Here is a 21778-nt window from a genome sequence, read left to right on the forward strand (position 1 = left end):
CTTTGTTGTGGATTGCATTTGCCCCAACGACTAGATAATCACTGGCTTTGACCTCTTAATCACAGTGATCCATGTTTCATTCAGGTACCCTTAAGTAAGTGTGAGGCTGTTTGGAGAGTGACAGCTTGGTTAAAATGGAACTGCCAGACCTCCCCAATTTTGTTTGGTTCAGTCTCACAATGTGCTGAGGCACATTATGCAAATCAACCAAACACAATAAAGATGATCATACATTCCCCGTGCATGTGCAGATGTGTTTCTGCAATCTGGATTGCAATTCTATGATGGAATAGTTCCAGACTGACCTAGCAGAAGAAAGGAAGAATGTTCTCTCAGCTCCATTCAATACTTTATCAAATCTGACTGCTGTGTTTTTGCCTGGAGCTGTTAGCAAATGGAGAAGAGTCAAGATTCAATTGTTTCTCTCTACTCCAAGAAATTTTCTGTACTCTCTTCACAGGTGAAAACATAAGTCACCAACAAGACTTGAGAGTGTTGTATTTGACAGTCGTGGATTCTATTACCAAAAACTTTGTTATTTCTGACACACTTAGAATCGTGTTGGATGAATATATTCAAAATGGAAATAATAATTATTATTCTCTAAAGAGGAGATGAAGGAGACTGGGCAATGGAAGAGGAAAAGAGAAAGCCTAAAGACTTCTTGCAGCAAAAGAGGAGGCTGAGTGTAGAGGGGAAGGATGAGTGTTCAGCTGCCAATACCTGTAACTTAACAGCTGACATTTTCCAGATATCACTTCATGGAAGGCAACACCTGATTTCACTTAAAACTGCAACATCTGCCCTGATGCTTTCCCCTGACCAGCCCCATGCCTGACCCGCCAGCACCACAAGGCTAAGAGAAAGGAGGATGCAATTATCGGGTGAATGGGGGTTGGGATGAGTGGGAACTTCTTGAGAGCCAACATTAGAATTCTGATCTTATTGTGCAGCTGACTTTGGAGGTTTCTCCCACATATTAACAACGGAGACAAGTGCCAAGAAGCAAGAAGAGCTGGAACAATCATTTCAACATAATGGGATTTTTTGTTTTGGTGGTATTGTTTTAATAGCTGTGGCTCTCTCACTTCTGCTTTCTTGAATCATCAATACTGCTTGATAATGTGGAGCAGTTAAGCATTTTTCTCTTCAGTACTATATATCCTTGCCAAATAGAACTGAAAAATATGATCAGGGCACTATTATTCAATCATTTTCTTCTTTCCTATTTTGGTCCTTACTATCTTCTCTGCTTTACACACATGCATAAACATAGCACATGCATGTAGGAATATATATGTATACATACAAACATATAAAATATTAAAAGTTTACATATATATGTATACACACACACACACACACACACACACACACATATATATATATATATATATATATATATATATATTTATTTATCCAAAAATGATCTGAATTTTCTGTTGATAGTTTTACTCTAAAAGATCTTCATTTTAAGGCTGGACTAAGACAAAAAGCCCAGAATTGCAGCCAATGCAGAAAACTTCAAAATCACAGAACTATTTGGTGATTTTTTTAACAACAAAAATATATTTGTTGTTTTTGCAGTCTGCTGTTTTTCACTTAGCAATATTATCAGTATTTTTCTCATATCAAAATGTTTTTCTCTAGTGCCTTTATTGAGTTCCATTCTACAGATTTATTTATTCACTCCTCTATTTCTGGAAATTTAGGTCCCTTCTTCTCCTCCTCCACTACTACTTCCTCCTCCTCCTCCTCCTCCTCCTCCTCCTCCTCCTCCTCCTCCTCCTCTTCTTCTTCTTCTTCTTCTTTTTCTTCTTCTTCTCTCTCTCTGTCTTCCTCTTTATCATTAAACAAAGCTGTGATCAACATTCGTATGCACTCTAGAGTCTATTTCTTTATATTTCTTGTGACAAAATTTTTAGAAGTTGTGTTTTTTAGACAAAGGGTCTGTACATTTTGAGAGCTTTTGGTACATATGGCCAACAATTCCTTCCCTGAGGAGTTCTTAAAGTCTTATTAGGATTATCCAATTTACAATTTTCATATGTGGATCCATGTAGAAGCAGGAGATTACAAGTTACAAAGAAGATCATTATTATGTATCCTAAAAGTGTCTAAACTGGGGCAATTGGAGTAGCCATCACTGAAGACTATGCAAGAGTAATAACTGTTTAATCTTCTGGACTTGCTTAGAGAAAGAGAGCCCATCTAAGAATTAGGCCTCTGATTCTCTATTGCTGGCACACTAATTGGAGCATAGGTAGTGCTCATATCTAAATGAACCAACCCACAGGAAATAAGATGCACAGTACTTAGATTCTCATTTGAAAAAACAAATCAGGAAAATAACATGGAGATAATATTATAGTAGAAAATAATATACTATAATGAGATAAATTCTTTCATATGTCCCTACTGCGTTAAATATTTCCAACATATAGAATGTACTTGACTGCTAGGTAGTAGTTCACTTATCTCTGGTAAGAATCTTAGAAACAGACTACCATAAGTAAGTTTTTAAATGGAAGGCAGGCAAGTGGAAGTTAAGGACTTCCATAATAAGAGGAAATAGATCTTCTCTAACCAAAATCTTCTCTTAATCAAAACTTTTCTTGGACTCATGAACTTACTTCAGCCTAATGAAAGAACTATCCTTACAATCTTAGTCTTTCCTAGAAATCTCCAGTATTTAACAAATTCTGTGTTCAGAATTTCAATCTTCAAGCAATAATTCTCATATTCAGCACTCTTTGTTAATGATGTTTTGTCTTAAAAATTAGTACACACACATGTTCAAGTGATATAATATTCCTCTTCCTTTTCCACACACATTCTTGTAATGAGTCAAATCAATTTACAAATAACAAGCATCTAGTTTGCATTACACAATTCTAGGATTCCACTTATCACCTGACCTCTAGAAGTTCTACTCTAATATTAGGACAATGATGGTGCTTTGGGTCTCAAGGAATTATTGTTCATTCAGACACTGTGTTAAATATTACTCAGAATGTCTGGATGTTCCCTTTTCCTCAGTTTAGTCACATGAATAAATGGGCACAGATCCGTTTGGGGAAGGAGAATTATTATAATATGTAATATTGCAGCATTCTTCATAGAGACATGGCTATGTCTTCAAAGGATTCTGTATATAAAAATTGGCTTTGGACCAGGAACTTAGCAAGAGATCAGGATTTTTCATTGGGGCAATGACACTCATATTCTTGCTCATCCATTTTTGACATTTTGTGATTGTGACATTAAGTAACACTTATGTTAGCTGCCCATCTTTTTGCTTCTATGGATATCATGCTCTGTTAACTATCTTCACTACTCCTTGCAAGTCAAGCCCATTGGTGCCCCAACTAACCTTGCTAGCTGTTACGGTAATTGCAGCATTTTGGCTTCTAGAAGTTAAGCATCAACATCTGAGATCTTGTGCTCTTTTCCCCCTCAAAATCATCCCGTAGTTATTGATAAGCCTACACTTAGCCTGCAGATGGAAGCCATCACTGAACTTCTTAGTGATTTCATGCTCCTCTAACCAGCACAATCATAAAGGATGTTTTGGTGTGAATGGTATCCTTTGGGTTCTCTCCTCAGACATAAATCTCTATTGGGCCTTCTGGCCTTATTAATATATCCATTCTGACCTTCCATGAGTGTCTTTTATATCTCCCTCTACCATATGTCAGGGTATCTGAGGCACTTCTCCTTTGCACAATGTAGCCATTCCTTTTTTCAGGCTTCTAAGTCATGCTAGCAGCAATTTCCCCATCTCCTGATATTCTTGCCAGGGTACTAGCTCCCATGTCCAAGAAAGCAGTCCAAACCCAGTCTTATATCCTGGGCCCCTTGATCAAACACCTTTGAAACCCAGTTCTAGAAATACTTGCCTGGCTCCTATTGATGACTCTCACAACCCCTCAACTGCATAATTTCTACATTTCATTAGTTGGGTTATTCTGGGCTTTAATCTTAATTATTATCCTGGTAGCCAGAAAGATATTCCTGGTCTTGTAGATGGAGGCAACTCCTGAGGTGTCACCTGTTGCCTTTCAGAGGAGAGGATTCTGCAGTGTCTTCTAGCACAGGGTGGGTCCTACCTCTTATAAGGGAAGTAGGAGCCACCTTGTAAGCTTTGAGAGTTTAAGGGGTCTTCAGCTTTGGTACCTGGAACATGTACCCAAACATCCCTGTCCCATATTCAGGGTACCAAGCATTTCAGTAGTTACCTGATAGCATAACAAACCAGCTTCGATTGAACATTTAAACACCTCTGATCCTATAACTCCATCATATGTCCAAGTGTCTGCTTAGCTGTGTGCATTCTTCTACCACATAATAAGGAGCCCTTAATGACTAGGGAAGTCCTCTAACTTTCACCTTTACCCATTTTTTACTTGTTAATTGCCCTCAGTTTTTTTATTTTTCTTCATGGCCTCAACACAATTTTGTATAACCTGAAACTGCTGTCTGTACACATTTTTCACATATTTCAAATCCCTGAGTTATCTCAGTTGCATCCCTCTACCTGGCTGTTTTCTATGATCACCACCAATAAAATCCTTAGCAAATAAAATGTCACCTTTTGTTAGGAACTATATTTATCTATCCCATTCAGGATAGCCTTATTTTTTGCCTGCTGGTTGGTAGAAGAGCCATTCCCAAATCTTCTTCTTACTTCCTGTTTTCTTGGACCATTTTCACTATCATATGCAGTAGTTTGTGTGTTCCAAGAAGTGGACACCAAGAGAGGATTAGATATACCAAAGATTGGGGGCAGTGGAGAGTTGGTGATGATGAATAAAGCTTCAGACCAATTTACTATGATAAAATGAGTCTTACAACACAGTTCCACAATTGTCTGTGGGAAGAGTTCTGCAACTACTAGCCTACCTAAGGATACCTACCTAAGGATCCTTGGCTATCATTCTCAATCATTGACCGAAAGCAGCTCATGGGAAGTGTGACATTATACAAACACAGTGGTAAAGGCAGAAGAGTAGCAAGTGGAACCATTAATCAATTATGAGCTCTGCAGAAGGAGATCTGAGTGGTACATTTTCATGGTGGCCCTATGCATGTGGGTACACACCACACATACATGCACAGATTGTTATAGGGATAAGACTCCATCATACCATTACTACTATAATTTCTTATTCAGAATGGGTTCGAATAACCATTCTTAGCCAGTCTAAATAAATGATCCCCTATTTGTGCCTTTGTTTCAAATGTGATGAGCGTTCAAATTTTCCAATAGCTGACTGACAAGTGAATGTTTGGAATACAACAAAGATTGCCATTGTCATGAGAGACGACTTTGTCTTTGACAATTTCTGGGCACTGTGAGATACAAATTACCAAGTGTGTGCACTACCACTATTTCAGTGTCTTGAGCAATGAGAACTTTTTATGTCCTTTCTGGAGAGATACCCTTTAAGCTTAGCAACAATATTCTACTTTCACATCCAAAAGAAAAATATAAATGTGGCTTTCCTAGATGACCAATATGACCAGAGCATATTTTTGTCTCATTATTCTATCCCATGTTGATAATCTGCTGGTTGTGTTCATGTTACTGTGACACAGCCTATAAATTCCTTGAAATTGAGGACCATGTCTTATTTTTTATTACACTTGGTATTCCAATAATCAATTCACTGCCCCAAACTCTTTGGTGACCTCTTTCTTTATCCCTCTTCTTCCTTCCATGGGCCAGATTTTTATAGTTTTAGAACCACACTCTTTGGAGAAATGCCCCATATCTCTGTATAATCATTGCTCTTCCCTGCATTATTTATAACTCACTTTCCTTGCTCATGGGAGGGCATAATCTGTCCTAGACCCTAAATGGTTTTAAGTAAAGTAAGAAGTGTTGTACTTCTTATTGCTCTATGGTAAAAATATCACTATCTCAGTGGGACCTCTGCCAAAAGACGGGTCAGTGTGTCATAATGACATCTTAAGAAATTTTGTCTTAAGAAAATATTTAAATTTTTATCAGGCATTTCATCAATATAATTTTCTTTGGCATTTGTTGCTAGTGAATTATTGGGTTCTTTTGGAAGTATAATATTACCTTGTTTTTCATTTTGTGTGTGTATGTATGTGTGTGTGTTTAATCTTGTGTTGAAATTTGTACATTTGGTGAATCAGTTATCTCTATCACTTTTATGGGGTGACCTTCATAGTAAAGAGTTTTTTCTTGAAGATGTGTCTTGGGGTATCATATGGTATGCACTGTTGACTTTGGTTTCAGCTGAGCACCAAAATTTTGTCTCTCTATAGCATCTTTGACTGAAATTTATGATTATGAGCATAGTTCATGCCATGTCAGAGTTGAAGAGACCCACTATCTCCAGAGGGTCCCCAGTGATAGTTACTCTAGTGACTCAGGCAAGTGTGGTACACACAGGAGTGGGAGTGGGATGCCCATTGCATAACCACTCTGACAAGGGGAGTGGTGGCACCAGTCAGATGATGGACATTTCCTTAGGCACTGTTGAGGCAAGCTGTACTTCTGGCTTGGGTCTCTGGCACTGGCAGCTCCAGAAGTGGTGAGGGACTTGAAGCACATGACTTCAAACCAGAGGGTAGCATTGGCATACAGACTGCATGAGGCGAAGTGCCAAGGGAATACACATGTCCACTCTGTGGTGTCTGTGGTCATCCCTGGCACCAGTGTGCACCAAGACAGAGCATAGGGGTGGAGCAATAAGAACTATGGTGCTGGCTCCCCACCCTGGCAAAATTCTGCACTTAGATATATCATTATTTGTTTTGTCATTTAAATTATCTCAGCTTTGATCATTGGGGAAGGACTCCTTCAGACTAACTTCTATATCCTTGTGATATACTTCCATCATTTCTGAGCACTTCCTTAATTTTGGGTACCCTAAAATGTCTGAGGTACATCTTGTAATCTTGTATTTTCTCTGACCTAATACCCCTGGCATCAGCCATTTCCTTCTCTCTCTCTCTCTCTCTCTCTCTCTCTCTCTCTCTCTTTCTGTGTGTGTGTGTGTGTGAGTGTGAACTGTTAGTTCTACTGATGCCTGCAATTCCAACCCAACAGTACAGAGTTTATGCTGGCCTTCTCCCTTTGTAACATCTTTCTGCAATATAGATTTTTTTTCTAATTTATTTATTCGGTTCCCATTTGACAGAGATTGTTAAAATTATTAGCAGTTAAAGAGAGCACTGCAATGATGTTCTTTGTACATTTATTTTGTACAACTTTTGCAAGTATTTATACTAGAAAAATGTCTAACAGTGAGTGGCTTTTCTTGGTCTCAGACTGTCCATTTAAAATTCTGATAGATATTTCTAAACTATCCTCTAGAACTACTTACTATTCATATTTTTTAAAAAAACTTGTTTCTTAAGGGTACATTTCATAAAAGCAGTATCAGTCTCTATTGTCTGTGTCTCTTATAATCTTCTCTTTTTGTTACTTGGATGGGTTTCTAATGGGATCCAAAGGTCCTACTAAATTCACTGGCACTCAGTTTCCCTTTAATCTAGTTGATTAATGCAATAATTACTCTCAAGCACAGAGTCTTCTGATAATGTTGTAATTTTTATTCACACACATTTCCCAAATCTCATTCTCCTTCAAACAGCTTCATTTAAATTATAGGCATTTATGCTGATTTCTTTATAACCTAGTTAAGGTTTTAGTGCCCTGACTAACTTGGAGACATTTTTCTTCCTATTAAAATTAGCTCTCAGTTTAGAGATAACTTCACTCTTTCTGAAATGTTTCTGTTTTCCTCCTAGGCAATTTTCAAGCTGTTCTGTCTTAATAGCTACAATTAAAGTACTCCCTCCCTGCATTCGTTATACTCACTAACTCAGATGATTCCTTATTAACTGAGAGTTCCTCTCTGAATTACAAGAGGCTGAATCAGTTCAGTTTGCCACACTCTGCTTTCACTCTTGCATTTCTCTCACTTTTATGGCTTCCTTTGTTTTTACAGCCTTTTTAGATGTTCACTCATGCCTCATCAGTATTATTCACTCTAAATTGAACACTTAAAGCAATGAGTATATTATTTTAGAGCATTTAACAGCATGTGGTAATAGATATAATCTAAAGAGAATTTGCTATAATGAATATTGATAATTGAGGTTGGATAGTTTAGGGTACGAATTTTAAGTGGCATTGAATGGGCCTAAATAACACCTGTATGAGTTGGATATTTAATAAGGTTTATTAAGTAACAGACACTGAATTGGATGCTAAAGAGACAGAAGTGGTTCTTCTCTCTGGCAAAGGTTCCAGTGTGCCTTGAGACTGAAAAACAGGGCTGAACAATGGTAATATGATTGGCTGTTGCTGTAATGTGAGCAGGCAACCAATTGGGAGAGATCAGAGGAAGAAGCCCCAAGGTCTCTGGCTTGGGGAGTCAGGGAAGCTCTCACAGAAGCCACTGATCTAAGTTATGAAGAGTGAAAAGAAGAAAGGCTATTCCAGGCAGAGATAACAAGCATGGAGTCAAGGAAAATGTGGTTTGTCAAAGAATGACAAGGAACTCAAACATGTCCCAAATTTCCTCAGACTCTAGTGTTTGAGAAACTCTTTGGACCAAGGGCAAGCATGAATCACACAAAATTTACTTAATTTGTTTTAAGGATTCAGTTCAATTTGGTTTTTTTGTTTTGTGGTGCTGAGGATTGAACCCAGGGCCTCATGCATGTTTGGCTGGCATTCTACCACTGATCTACTGACCTACATCCCCAGTCCATTTTTACATTTTTATTTTGAGACAGGATCTTGCTAAGTTGCCTAGGTTGACCTCAAACTTGTGATCCTCTTAAATCAGCCTCCCAAATAACTGGGATTACAGGCATGTGCGACTGAGCCACCAATCCTGTTCTTCTCTTAACTGGTAAAAAGAGTATAGTATCACTCTGTGACTTTGCTTCTCTCAAAACTTTCACATGAAGGGAGATAGCATTTTCTTTGTGATTAAGGATTTATGCAACTGATCCTTAACCTTAACTCTGGGAAGACAGTGCTGGTGATTCCAAAAAGAGAAATGGTTGCAGTAGTGTCCTTTATTCTACTTATGAGCACATGAGAATCTGAACAGGTTATCAAACCACATGAACAACAGGTAGAGCTTAAGCAGTCCTAGATACTTTGCTTCAGCTGTCTCCTAACCCCCAAGGAAAAAAAAAATTATGTAATGGAAAAGGGCTTATTTGGGGTAGGTTTAATGCTGGGAATGACTTATAAGTATTGAGTTATGAAAAATGTTTAAATGCCTCTTTTTGATAGAACTCAGGAAACAAAATTGGAAGCAAAAATTACTGAGAAATTTACTATTAAATTCCCAAAGGATACCTATGGCTCCATAATTTCTATAGAAAACAACTTAGAGTTGGTCATGAGAAATGGGGCCATGTCTATAAGCTTTGCTTACATAAAAGTTTTTGTAAAATAAAAACGTATGTTTTCTCTGTCAAAGTGGGGTTGGGAGCAGGGTAGCCATTGCTTTAAGGAAAATAAAAACAGGATGAAAGTGTGAGAAGCTAATCCTAGATAGGGAGTCAATGGAGGTGAGAATTAGGAAAGGTTTAAATGCTCTGCAGAAAGAAGAGCAGGGGGCACAGTGGGGGAAAGATGAAGCTCCCTTGAGTTTGCTGCATCTGTAAATTTAAGAAACCTTATGACAGCTATTTCCCTTCTTTACAATAAGAGTCTCCCTGCCTCTCCCAGTCTTTCAAAATGTTTTACTCAGTTTTATATCTTCAGTTGATACCTCTTCCCCTACCTCAGGATTTACATATTTTGTCCATACAAATTCTTTACTTATGTGTCTAAAAGCATCTCAAATTGATCCATGTCCAAAGCCAAAATTCTGATCTCTTGGTTCTCCCAATCTTCCATATTTCCTTATAAATATCAAAGTCATCTTTCTTTTGTCAAGCCAAAATCTTTTGGCCAAAAAGTTTTCCTTGACTCATTTTCTCCTCGCCTGATCCTACACATCCAACCCTTCAGGAAATTTTACTGGTTATGTTTAAAACATCCCTGGAACCCAAACACTTCCACCACTCCTGCTATCACCTGGCCCAAGCCACTGTAATCCCTTACTTGAATTATTGCTAGAGACTCCCAACTCATTTCCTTGCTTTCACCCTTACTCTCCCCACCTCTTCCAGTCTTTTAAATGTGAGTGGGTCATGCTCAAAAACACCTAGTGGTATCTTGTGTCATTCAATATCAGAGCCAAAGTTTATACAGTAGCTAATAAGGCCCTTCATGATCTGGCCCTCCTACCACTGTGACCTCATCTCTTGCTATTTTTCTTTTATTCATTCTGGGGCAGCCACACTGGACTCTGCTGTTTTTAATATCCATCAGTCTCATATCTATCATTGGCCTTTTCCCTTATGGAATTTTTTCCATAGTTATCCGCTTGATTTACCTGTCTTGGGTCTCTGCTTAAATGTTACCTTGTCATGTGGTGTTTACTTAAAATAATATTGAAGCCTGTCTTGGCTCTACCAATCTCCTTCCCTCCCTTGCTTCCACGCTAAATATGATCCCCATGTGGGTAGGGCCTGTTTTCTGTTTTGCTCATTGCTACAGTGCTTGGTGCATAGTAGGTGCTCAGTATATATTTGTCAAATAAATTGATGAGTTAATGAATGTCCTACTTTTGTTTGTTGAATTATCTGTCTCTCTTATTTCTGAAGTTTGAGGTCCTGAGGAAACTCAAAGAAATAATCTGTCACTCATATTTTAGTCTGAATTCATTTATCCTTGTCTACTTTGTCTTAATATAAAGCCTCATTGAAGAAACAGCTTTTTGCCAAAATAGGGCCTTGGATATTGAATTTTTTAAAATCAGTTTCTGGTGCTTCTCTAGTTACTAGTTTATTCTTTTTTTCCTTTTAATGCCATAGAACTCTGACAAGCAAGTTGAAGATACATAGTCTATACCTGGTTCTCCCTCTAGTCATTCTTTAAGTTCTCATCTTCACCTCACATTAGTCTGTAATCTCACTGCTTGATTAATGTAGTAGACCCCATCCTTTTTCCCCTCTGTTTGTCATTAACACCTACTGTTATTGACCAGCACCTGCTTGTAACGCTCTTCTTTAGAGTTCTTAAAACTGGATTTCTGGATCTTCTTCTTTAATGTCTCCCCCCCACACACCATTCTGACTCTTATGTGTGGACATTTCTTAAGGTTTTGGTTTTGGCCATCTTTCTACATGTCCTTCAGAAGTCTCAAGATCTTTCAGAAAATCAACTACCAGCACTATATAGATGGCCCCAGAACCTATGCTGTCTTGTATCTGGCTTGACTCCAGTTCTTCCCCTTCCCCTCCTGCTCCTCAAAAGTCTATCCTATGAAATATAAAGGCAGCCTAACTAGAAGACAGGGAGGCACTGGCATCCTGGTGGAGAGAGTAGAAAATCATCTTTAAGTATCTACTTGTTTGGAGGGAATCTGTATATTTGTTGAGCATCTACTAAATTTTCTATCTTCAAATACTTGTACTTCTCTAATAAACTCTAGATCACATCTCTTGCCCCAGCAATAGTTATTTCAGATCTCTCTTTCACTCCATTTAATTTTTTTTATTGTTGGTTGTTCAAAACATTACATAGTTCTTGACATATCATATTTCACACTTTGATTCAAGTGGGTTATGAACTCCCATTTTTACCCCATATACAGATTGCAATCATTTAATTTTATAATAGATCACTTTTATGCAAAAAAAAAAAGCTATAAGAACTCTTCAGCATGACTTCAAGGCAGAAAATTGGCATGCGTGTTAGATTCTTTGAAAGATATGATGAGATATAGCACCTGACTTAAGGATTTATCAGTTTAATTGAAAGAACAAGCCAAATCACTCTTTGAGAAGTGAATGAATCAAAAGGCTAATCCCAAGATAAGACAATGTCTGTCACAGGAGATGTCACAAGGCAGATACCAACAAGTGGTATAGACCCTGTGTTTGAGGTCACTTTAGGGGGTTCATTGTTTCTAAATGGTTTCACAGAAAAGGCAAAACATAAATTTATCCTTAACAAAGTATTCCCCAAGCTTTTAGCATTCTAGTTGTTGATTTTTGTCTTGTTAACAAACCATTTAAATAATTTCTCCACATTGTTCATTACATTGACTTTTATTTTTTTCTAAATTACATTTTCCTTGCCTTAAACCATCAAGTCATGAATTCACAGGTTTGGTGTGCTTTTGTGTTTGATGTACATTCACTTTCCTAACACACATGCAGTAAATATAGGCACTATCATTATGGTTTTTTAAAATTAATTTATTTTTTATTTTTTTCTTTAGAAATGCATGACAGTAGAGAACATTTTGACATATTATGCATATGTGGAGTATAACATTCTAATAGGATCCTATTCTTGTGGTTGTACATGATGTGGAGTTATACTGCGCATGTATGCATATATGAACATAGAACACTTATGTCTGATTCATTCTACTATCTTTTCTATTTCCATCCCCCCGACTTCCCTTCATTCTCTTTTGTCTGATTCAATGAACTTGTATTCTTTTTATTTATTTTGTATTTATATATGACAGCAGAATGCATTACAATTCTTATTACACATAGAGAGCACAATTTTTCATATCTCTGGTTGTATACAAAGTATATTCACACCAATTCATGTCTTCATACCTGTATATTGGATAACAATGATCATCATATTCCACCATCATTAATAACCTCATGCCTCCTCTCTTCCCATCCAACCCTCTTCCCTATCTAGAGTTCATCTATTCCTCCCATGCTCCTGCTCCTTATTCCACTATGAATCAGACTCCCTATATCAAAGAAAATATTGGCATTTGGTTTTTTGGGATTGGCTAACTTTACTTAGCATTATCTTCTCTAGCTCCATCCATTTACCTGAAAATGCCATGATTTTATTCTCTTTTATTGCTGAGTAATATTCCATTGTGTATAAACTTCTATTCTTTTCCCCTCTCTCTTATTGTGTATTAGGATCTGGATATCAGAAAGGACACTCAGCCTTTGATTTTGGAGGATTGGCTTATTTCACTTAGCATGTTAGTCTTCAGGTCCATTCATTTACCAGCAAATGCCATAATTTTATTATTCTTTATTGCTGAGTAATATTCCATTGTGTACAGATATACATTTTCTTTATCCATTTTTCTGTTGAAGGGCCCCTAGGTTGGTTCCATAGCTTAGCTATTGTGAATTGTGCTGCTATAAACATCAATGTGGTTGCATCACTGGAGTATGCTGATTTTATGTCCTTTGGGTATATGATGAGGAGTGGGATAACTGGGTCAAATGGTGGTTCTATTCCAAGTTTTCTGAGGAATCTCTATACTGCTTTCCAGATCGGTTGCACCAATTTCATTCCCATCAGCAAGGTATGAGTGAACCTTTTCCCCCTGACATTCTCACCAACATTTATTGTTGCTTGTATTCTTGATAATTGCCATTCTAACCAGAGTGAGATGGAATCTTAGTGTGATTTTAATTTGCATTTGTCTAATTGCTAGAGATGTGGGACATTTTTGCACATATTTGTTCACCATTCATATTTCTTTTTCTGTGAAGTGCCTGTTCAGTTCCTTTGACCATTTATTGGTTGGGTTATCTGGGGTGTTTTGGTGTTATTTTGAGTGTTTTATATATCCTGGAGATTACTGCTCTATCTGAGGAGCAGCTGGCAAAGATTTTCTACCTTTCTGTAGGCTCTCTCTTCATGTTATTGAGGGTTTCCTTTGCTGTGAAGAAGCTTTTTAGTTTGATATCATCCTATTTATTGATTCTTGATTTTATTTCTTGCACTCTAGGAGTCTTGTTGAGGGATTTGGTTCCTAAGCTGACATGATGGAGAGTTGGGCCTACATTTTCTTCTAGTAGGTACAGGGTCTCTGGTCTAATGCTTACATCCTCCATCCACTTTGAGTTGAGTTTTATGTAGGTGAGAGGTAGGGGTTAAACTTCATCCTACCACAAACCGATTTCCAGTCTCCTCATCACCATTTGTTGAAGAGACTATCTTTTCTCCTATGCATGTTTATGACGCCCTTGTCTAGTATGAATAACTGAATTTATGTGGATTTGTCTCTGTATCTTCTATTCTGTTCCATTGGTCTTCATGTCTTTTATTTTGTGCCAATACTAAGTCTTTTTTTTTTTAACTATAGTTCTGTAGTTTAATTTAAGGTCTGGTATTTCGATGCCTCCTGCTTCACTTTTTCATGCGAGGGATTGCTTTGGCTATTCTGGGCCTCTGTTTTTTCCAAATGAATTTCATGACTGATTTTTCTATTTCTATGAAGAATGTTATTGGAATTTTAACAGGAATTGCACTAAATCTGTATAGCACTTTGTGTAGTATGGCCATTTCTACAATAATTTGGCCTATCCAAGAACATGGGAAGTTTTTCCATCTTCTAAGGTCTTATTCATATTTTTTTCATGTTCCATAGTTTTCATTGTAGAGGGCTTTTACCTCTCTTTTTTAGATTGATTCACAAGTTGTTTTTTTTTTTTTTGAGGATATCGTGAATGGGGTAGTTTTACTAATTTCTCTTTCAGTTGATTCATCGTTGGTATATAGGAATTCAATTGATATCTCAGTGTTAATTTTGTATCCTGCTAATTTGCTGAAAGTGTTTATGAGTTCTAGAAGTTTTCCAATAGAGTTTTTTTGGGTCTTCTAAATATAGAATCATGTCATTGGCAAATAGGGATAATTTATGCTCTTCTTTTTCTATTCATATCCCTTTAATTTCTTTCCTTTGCCTAATTGCTCTGGCTAGAGTTTCAAGGACTATGTTGAATAGAAGTGGTAAAAGATGGCGTTCCTGTCTTATTCCAGTTTTTAGAGGGAATGCATACAATTTTTCACCATTTAGAATGATGTTGGCTTTGTGTTTAACATATATAGCTTTTACAATGTTGAGGTATGCTTCAACTATCCCTAGTTTTTCTAGTGTTTTTAACATGAATTTATGGTGTATTTTGTCAAATGCTTTTTCTGCATCTGAGATAATCATGTGATTCTTGTCTTTGGGATTGGCTTACTGACTTGGAGTTGGCTTATTGATTATCTATTGATGTGATTAATTACACTTATTGATTTCTATACATTAAACCAACTTCACATCCCTTGGATGAACCCCATATGATAAGCATAATGGTTTTGCCCCTATGACCAATAGCCCGGATAAGAGCAATTTTAGAGAAAGCAAAGATTTTTTGATGCTTGTGGTTTCAGAAGTCCAGTTCATACACTGCCAGCTCCACTGCTCTGGGGCCAAGATGAGGCAGAAATTCATGGGAGAAAGGTGTGGTGGAGGAAAACAGCTCAGGACTTGTCCAACCAGAAGGAGAGAGCTCTGTCTGCTCAACAAGGACAAAATAAACCCAAAGGCACCCCTCAATCATCCACCTCCTCTAGCCACACCCTACCTGACCATAATTACCACCCAGCTAATAGAGTAAAATGGATTCCTGCACCAATTAAGTTAAAGCTCTTCTAACCCAATCATTTCACCTCTGAACATTTTTGTATTGTCTCACACATGAGCTTTGGGAGGACACTTAATATCTAAACTATAACACATTATATAGAGATAATTAGTTCTAGGAAAAAGCTACATAAAGCAAATTAATCTCCCTAAAATTAATATCAGTCATTCATATCAAACAAATCTGCCAGAATTTTAGTTTATAATTAAAACTAAAAATTATAAAAATAAGAATGTTTCAACACAGCTAACACATTGTAAGCTGTTATTGAAATTATGAAAAATTTGGATAAGCAAGATGTGATTTAATTGAACATTGAGTAAAATAGCAAAAGTTCTGTGGCAAAAATATTAATGGACTTTAAAATGGACTTCTCCTGATCTTTAATATGAAAATTATGTTTGAGATCGTATTATAATAGTTATCAGGTATTAGGGAACTCCTATTTAAAAGTGATCATATCTAAATCTCATAGTATATTAATATGAGTATTTAGTTGTAGATATATTAATCCAATAATAATTACCAATTCTCTTTTATATACAGAGTAATATTTTCCTGAAAATATGTTTAGTCTGGCCAATTTCTCAGCCTGTTCTTTTGTATGGTTTCACCACCTTCCTCTCCAATGGTCCCAACCTCATTGGTACAGAGAGAAGAAAACTTTTTCTTTTAAAAAAAAAGTTATAATTTTTTTGTATCTTACCCAAGTAGGCCTAAAAGTCTTATCAAAACTTTCCATTGTGCAAATGGTATTGAGGTATAATATGTAGTATATTAAAGTACAGGTATAGGTTTTTTCCCTCTTCCTATTTAAATTTTTAAAAATTACTTTTTGTACAACAATTCTTGAAAAAAGTTGTTAACTTTATCTCTTGAAATTAGTCCAATTAGTTCCTTTCCATGAATTTGAGAATCTGATAAGGCAAATAAATATAAGTAGTGTTTATTAAGTAATTTGTTTAAACCAATATGAGTCACAATTTTTGATAGGTAGGTTTTTAGGTTTAATTTGAATAAAGTTTATAAATTTTCTTTAATTAACATTATTTTGAATATGAAAAATTTATTAGTGGCATTTAAATTAAATTATAGCCTATGATACAGTTTACACAAGACTTTTAAAAATGCCATTTTCTTACTGAGTTGCATGTATATAATTATAAAATTATTATACACATGTGTTGGTTTTATGATGATTTTAATAGGCCTATAAATGCATTTTGCTTTTGCTGTTTTGGAACTAAAAATAAATAAGTTTGTCTCTTTAATCTGAATCCTATGCTCTTTGTTGTTTTGCCTAGTTGCTCAATTCTGGGTAGAATGTGAGATAGTTCGAATGGATTTTATTTTCAAATGAAATGAGACAATTTCAGTGCTTATTCCTAATGCTTCTTAAAAAATGCCTTCTTGCACATGTAAGAAAGTGAAAGTCACAGCCTTACTGCATCTCACTTCAAATACTAATAATGAACTCAATCTAATGACCATAGTTCTACTTTAAAAGACTAAAAGATCTATAACAAAATTGCTTATAAAACAGCCTTATTCTCTATGCATCATCTTTTGCAAACCCCTGGTGACCTCTTGTGGAACTTTTGTGTTTCATGAACCTCATTTGACAAACTCTGTTCTAGGAGCTTGGATAATGAATATGAAGATAATGTGAACCCCTGTACATAATTATTAACCTAAAATATTTTTAACAATAACATATCACCCTAAGTCATGTTACCCATACCTTAAGAAACACTGCCTAAAAGAACAAGTAAAACCTGGATATGCTACAAAACTGAATAAGGGCAAGCCAAATGAGGAAAATATTTAGAGCAAAAGTCAACAGGTCACAGAATTCTATAATACATTGAACTGGTTGACATCAACAAAGAACCCTGAGAGAAATAGAAATGCCTAACATTGTAGGAAAAAAAAATAAGGGTGATTCATAGAGGTCTTGAACTGAGGAAGAAAAGGGTTTTGAGAATATGCTAAGGTTTCGAGGGGTGAGTGAAACTGATGAGGGTGATTGAGAGAAGATTTATTGGCAAGATGGGAAGAATCTAGAAGGAGACAGGAAAATACAGACATAGTTGTAATTCATGCAATTGGAAACAAGGACCGGACAAGAATGATGGCAACAGAAATGAAATGAGATGGTTATGAGACACGTGGGGTTATAGAGTTGATGTTATTTGGGATCAGCTTGAAATGAGCATATCCTAGTAATGGTTATGGTATTTCCATACTCAAAAATATTAGAAACATGGACTTGACTGGCATTTTTTGAAAGTCCTGGTAGGCTGCGTTTTTTCCTAAGACTCATCAGACACTATTCCTGCCATGTCCTGCAGGATATGCAACAGTGGCAGATCTTCTGATTTTTCCTGAAAAAGTAAAAAATTCAGCTACTCTGGAATTGTCTCATTTTAAACATCAGCAATTCAATTGTTTGTTAACAAAATAAGATGGCAATAAGAGTAGGTTAGACATGATTGCCAACTTGCAGCTTCTGGAATTCTCTGGGGGCTTTTTGATTGTTTTTACTTTTACTTTTTATTTTTATTTATTTATTTTTGCTTGTGCTGGATATGGAACCCAGAGCCTCACACATGGTAGGCAAGCACTTTACCACTGAGCTACACCTCCAATCCCCTTTGTGCTTCTTTCTAAAATCACCTTAAACTGCATCTCACACCAAAAGGAAATTGTCCCTTTTAGAAGCCTGTCTGTGCAATTTCTTATTAGCAGGAAGCTCATAGAAAGGCCTTTTTTTAGCAGCTAATATTTTCCTTTTGTTGGATATTGATTTGAAAGTTATAAGCCTTTCTCTGCTTCTTCCCAGCCAGGTCTCTAGACAAACTTTATAACTTTGCTGATTGCTCTGGACTCCACCTGATATTTGCTCTAAATGCACTGCGTCGTAATCCCAATAACTCCTGGAACAGTTCTAGTGCCCTGAGTCTGTTGAAGTACAGCGCCAGCAAAAAGTACAACATTTCTTGGGAACTGGGTAATGGTAAGTAAGGATATTATTTCCTCTGAATTGGCAAGATAAAGGAGAAGAAAATAAGTTGGTTTGGGATATAATCTCAATCATCAGACCGTCTCTAGTATACTAGTCCAGAAATTATTTGGGATATTTAGTCCACTGAGTTAAATATGCATATAGTAAAAGACCAAATAGTTAAGGACAGTAGACTTGGTGAAGCCACTCCATTTGCATTTACAGTTATCTTTCTAAAAGATAAGGAAAATGGTACAAAAATGAGGAAAATATGGTCAGTGACTTGTGACTAACAAGTTGATGTTAACTAGATACAAACTCTCAGCACAGCCTGAGCTTCAATGTACAATGTTCATTCTACAGAATATTGGCCTTACAAGATGATCCTTATAAAATCATAATTCAAAAGAGCTATGCTCAAATATATTTGAGGAATGCTGTATGGTACAAGAACCTCTTGAGGGTTCACAATGTACATTAGCATGTAAAGTCTCTGAGAAGTTCTGCTACACAGAAATCTGTTCAACATTATTTAACCTAGCATTTTGTAAGCTGTTTAATCAAGGTAGGTTTTTCCCCCGATTGGTACCCAGGGGCTCGTAATGACTGAGCCACATCCCCAGATGTTTTTACTTTTTATTTTGAGACAGGGTCTCGCTAAGTTGTTTAGGGTCTTGCTGAGTTGCTGAAGCTGGCTTTGAACTCTCAGTCCTCCTGCCTCAGCCTCCTGAGCTACCGGGATTATAGACATGTACCACCTCAAGACTATTTTCAGGTGTATGTAACCTGTGTAGTCATATAGGACCCCTCAGTTAGAAGAGACTCATTCTTGGTTTACTGTTCTGCTGTTGCCATCTTGAAATTTTTGATAACTTTTTAAAAAGGGGATTCACACTTTTATTTTGTATGGGGTCCTGAAAATAATGTAGCTATTCCTGATTAACCACTGAATTATTTGTATGTGTGTGCATGTGCATGCTCTATGCTGTGTGTGTGTATGTGTAACATCTGTTATTGTTCTTTCCATGAAACAATAGTCCATGGCAGAGTTTGATATTTCCAAAATTATGTTTTCTCAATAATATATGTTTGTGCATGATATATACACTATTCTGTAGATTCCATGACTCTCTAATATTGAGTCAATCGATATAAGTTAGTTAAAATTATGGACAGTTATAAATCTGAAAATTCTGTTTCTCTAATTTAAAAAAAAAGACTTTTTGGCAAAACTTAGACAAAAACAATTTGGTCTAACAAAAGACTTTTCTTAAAATTACTATTACAAATTTATTTCAACATTTTTGCTCATGGCCTTGCATGTCTGTAGCTAATTCATATTTGTTTGTATGTATGTATGCACATGCACACATATGTGATTTATATTCACACATAAATTTACTGCATTCCAGAATGTGAAGTTCTCATAAGATGGTAAAGGAGAAGGGTCTTGTAGGGATAATGTCCTGTTTTCTTATCAGTAGCCATTAATTGGAATGCGGGGAATGTAGCTTTAATGTTACCCCCCTCATTCTTTTTTCTTTCATCTTCCCTCAGAATGGGAGAAATCTTGGGAGAGTTCAGGTAGAGAGCTGTAGCCTCTGCTGAACAGCACAGTACATGGTCTGCCTTCAGTCTGTCTTTATTTGTTTGCTTTGTAAAAATCCTGTGATACCTAAATAAAACTGTTTTGTAAAAAAATCTCAACTAGTTATAGATAAGTCTAAAGCAATTAAAACTTCTCTATGAGCAACTGATGGAAATGATTCCTCTAGATGTTTTGGGATCTCTGAGTGTGAGAGCTTGTTAAACTTAATATTCAGTTGACATACCTGGAGTGATTTGGTGTTAGGATGGGTTGAAGGACCCATATTTCTATATACTTTTATGTCTTCTGAGATTTTGCCCTTACCCATTCACCTTCTCCCCTCAAACTATGCTAAACAGCTCAGAGATGGAGCTAATTACTTTAAAAGAATGTTAGTCACTAAGCCCTTCAACTCTTGATTCCTATCTTCAAGAAGGCCACTTCAGGCCCTTAACAAAGAGAATCATTTATGAGAAGGAAAGGCTCTGTCATAGATAAGACAATAGGAATATAAATAAGAATAAATAGGAATATAATCAGATCCATTCAATGAGGTGGAAAGAATGCAGTAATGCTGTTGAGAGCATTCCTGTAGGTAATTTTCTGTCTCTAGTCAGGAAGTCTAGAGTTAAGCTGCATTGTCAAACCCCACCCACCATCCCCACCACCTACTCTTTTAAAAACTTCATTTCTATTTTTTATATGATTTTAATAAATTATCTGCCCATCTAAGCTTGCCTTTTAGGAACTGAACAATAATCATTTTGTTCTTTGTTTAATTAATTTATCAACTACTAATAGTTTTCCTTGTGCTAGAATCATATCCTTTCTGATATCCAGTGTATTCTGCCCACAATTATTCCTGTCAGAAATGATCTGCATGGTCATCCTCTGGCCTAAACGTATTTCCCCAGTCTTCTTTCCATTTCTTCTTTGTAACCTTATTTTGTTTTGGACAGAGGTAATAGTGTAATCTTTATGTTCCAATCTCAAGAAGGACAATAGAACTAGTCAGTCTTCATCACTCATTCTTTCCATATACTTATACCCTGTTAACAAGCATTTTATCTTTAGAGAATATCTGGTGTTGGAAAAGCCAAATAGGCATTTCTTTGTTTGCTTCTCCTAGAGTGGCTAAATTTCAAGTGACTAACCTACTTTTTTTAATCCTTTGAAATTAGTGAATATCAAAGCAAGGTATATGTAATATCAAGAGATAAAGCTTAAGAACATTTAGGATGTCAAAAATCTATGAAAGAATGACTTTCCTGATACAATATTTCATTCTGTGGTAAAAATGTTTCCTTAAATATCCATAAATTATAAACTTTGTAACTGATTAATAGTAGGTGATGATTATAATCTTTTGTATTTCTGTTAACCATCAATGAATCAAAAATAAGGAAAAACTGAGAAAAATTTGAAGTGGAAACCCAAACTGTGGACATATATAAGAATTTCAGTCAAACTCTGAGGAAATAGCGTTTGCTCTTTAGAAGAGAGAAAATAATAAAAATTACCTTAAGATAATGTGAAAACTTTAATTGAATGACCACCACAATACATTATGAACTATAAATGTGCTTCTCAAACAGATCTGCCCATTTCTATAAGAAAGTATAAACTACCATAATTAATTACTCAATTAGTATCAT

At 36.2% G+C, this 21778-nt stretch overlaps 1 protein-coding gene across 3 annotated transcripts in view; it reads left to right on the forward strand.

Moving 5' to 3' along the window:
* Hpse2 (heparanase 2 (inactive)) overlaps nucleotides 1-21778 on the forward strand; it is a 664554-nt gene that overhangs the window by 380734 nt on the left and 262042 nt on the right. Inside the window, exon 4 of one of the 3 annotated variants that reach the window (XM_027930190.2) lies at nucleotides 18374-18547. The exons of the other annotated variants lie outside the window; for them this stretch is intronic. Within the exon in view, the coding sequence (XP_027785991.1) occupies nucleotides 18374-18547 (174 nt within the window). The remainder of the gene's footprint in view (nucleotides 1-18373; nucleotides 18548-21778) is intronic. 3 annotated transcript variants of the gene reach the window in all.

The sequence above is a fragment of the Marmota flaviventris genome, chromosome 4 (assembly GCF_047511675.1).
Source record: "Marmota flaviventris isolate mMarFla1 chromosome 4, mMarFla1.hap1, whole genome shotgun sequence".
NCBI lineage: Eukaryota > Metazoa > Chordata > Mammalia > Rodentia > Sciuridae > Marmota > Marmota flaviventris.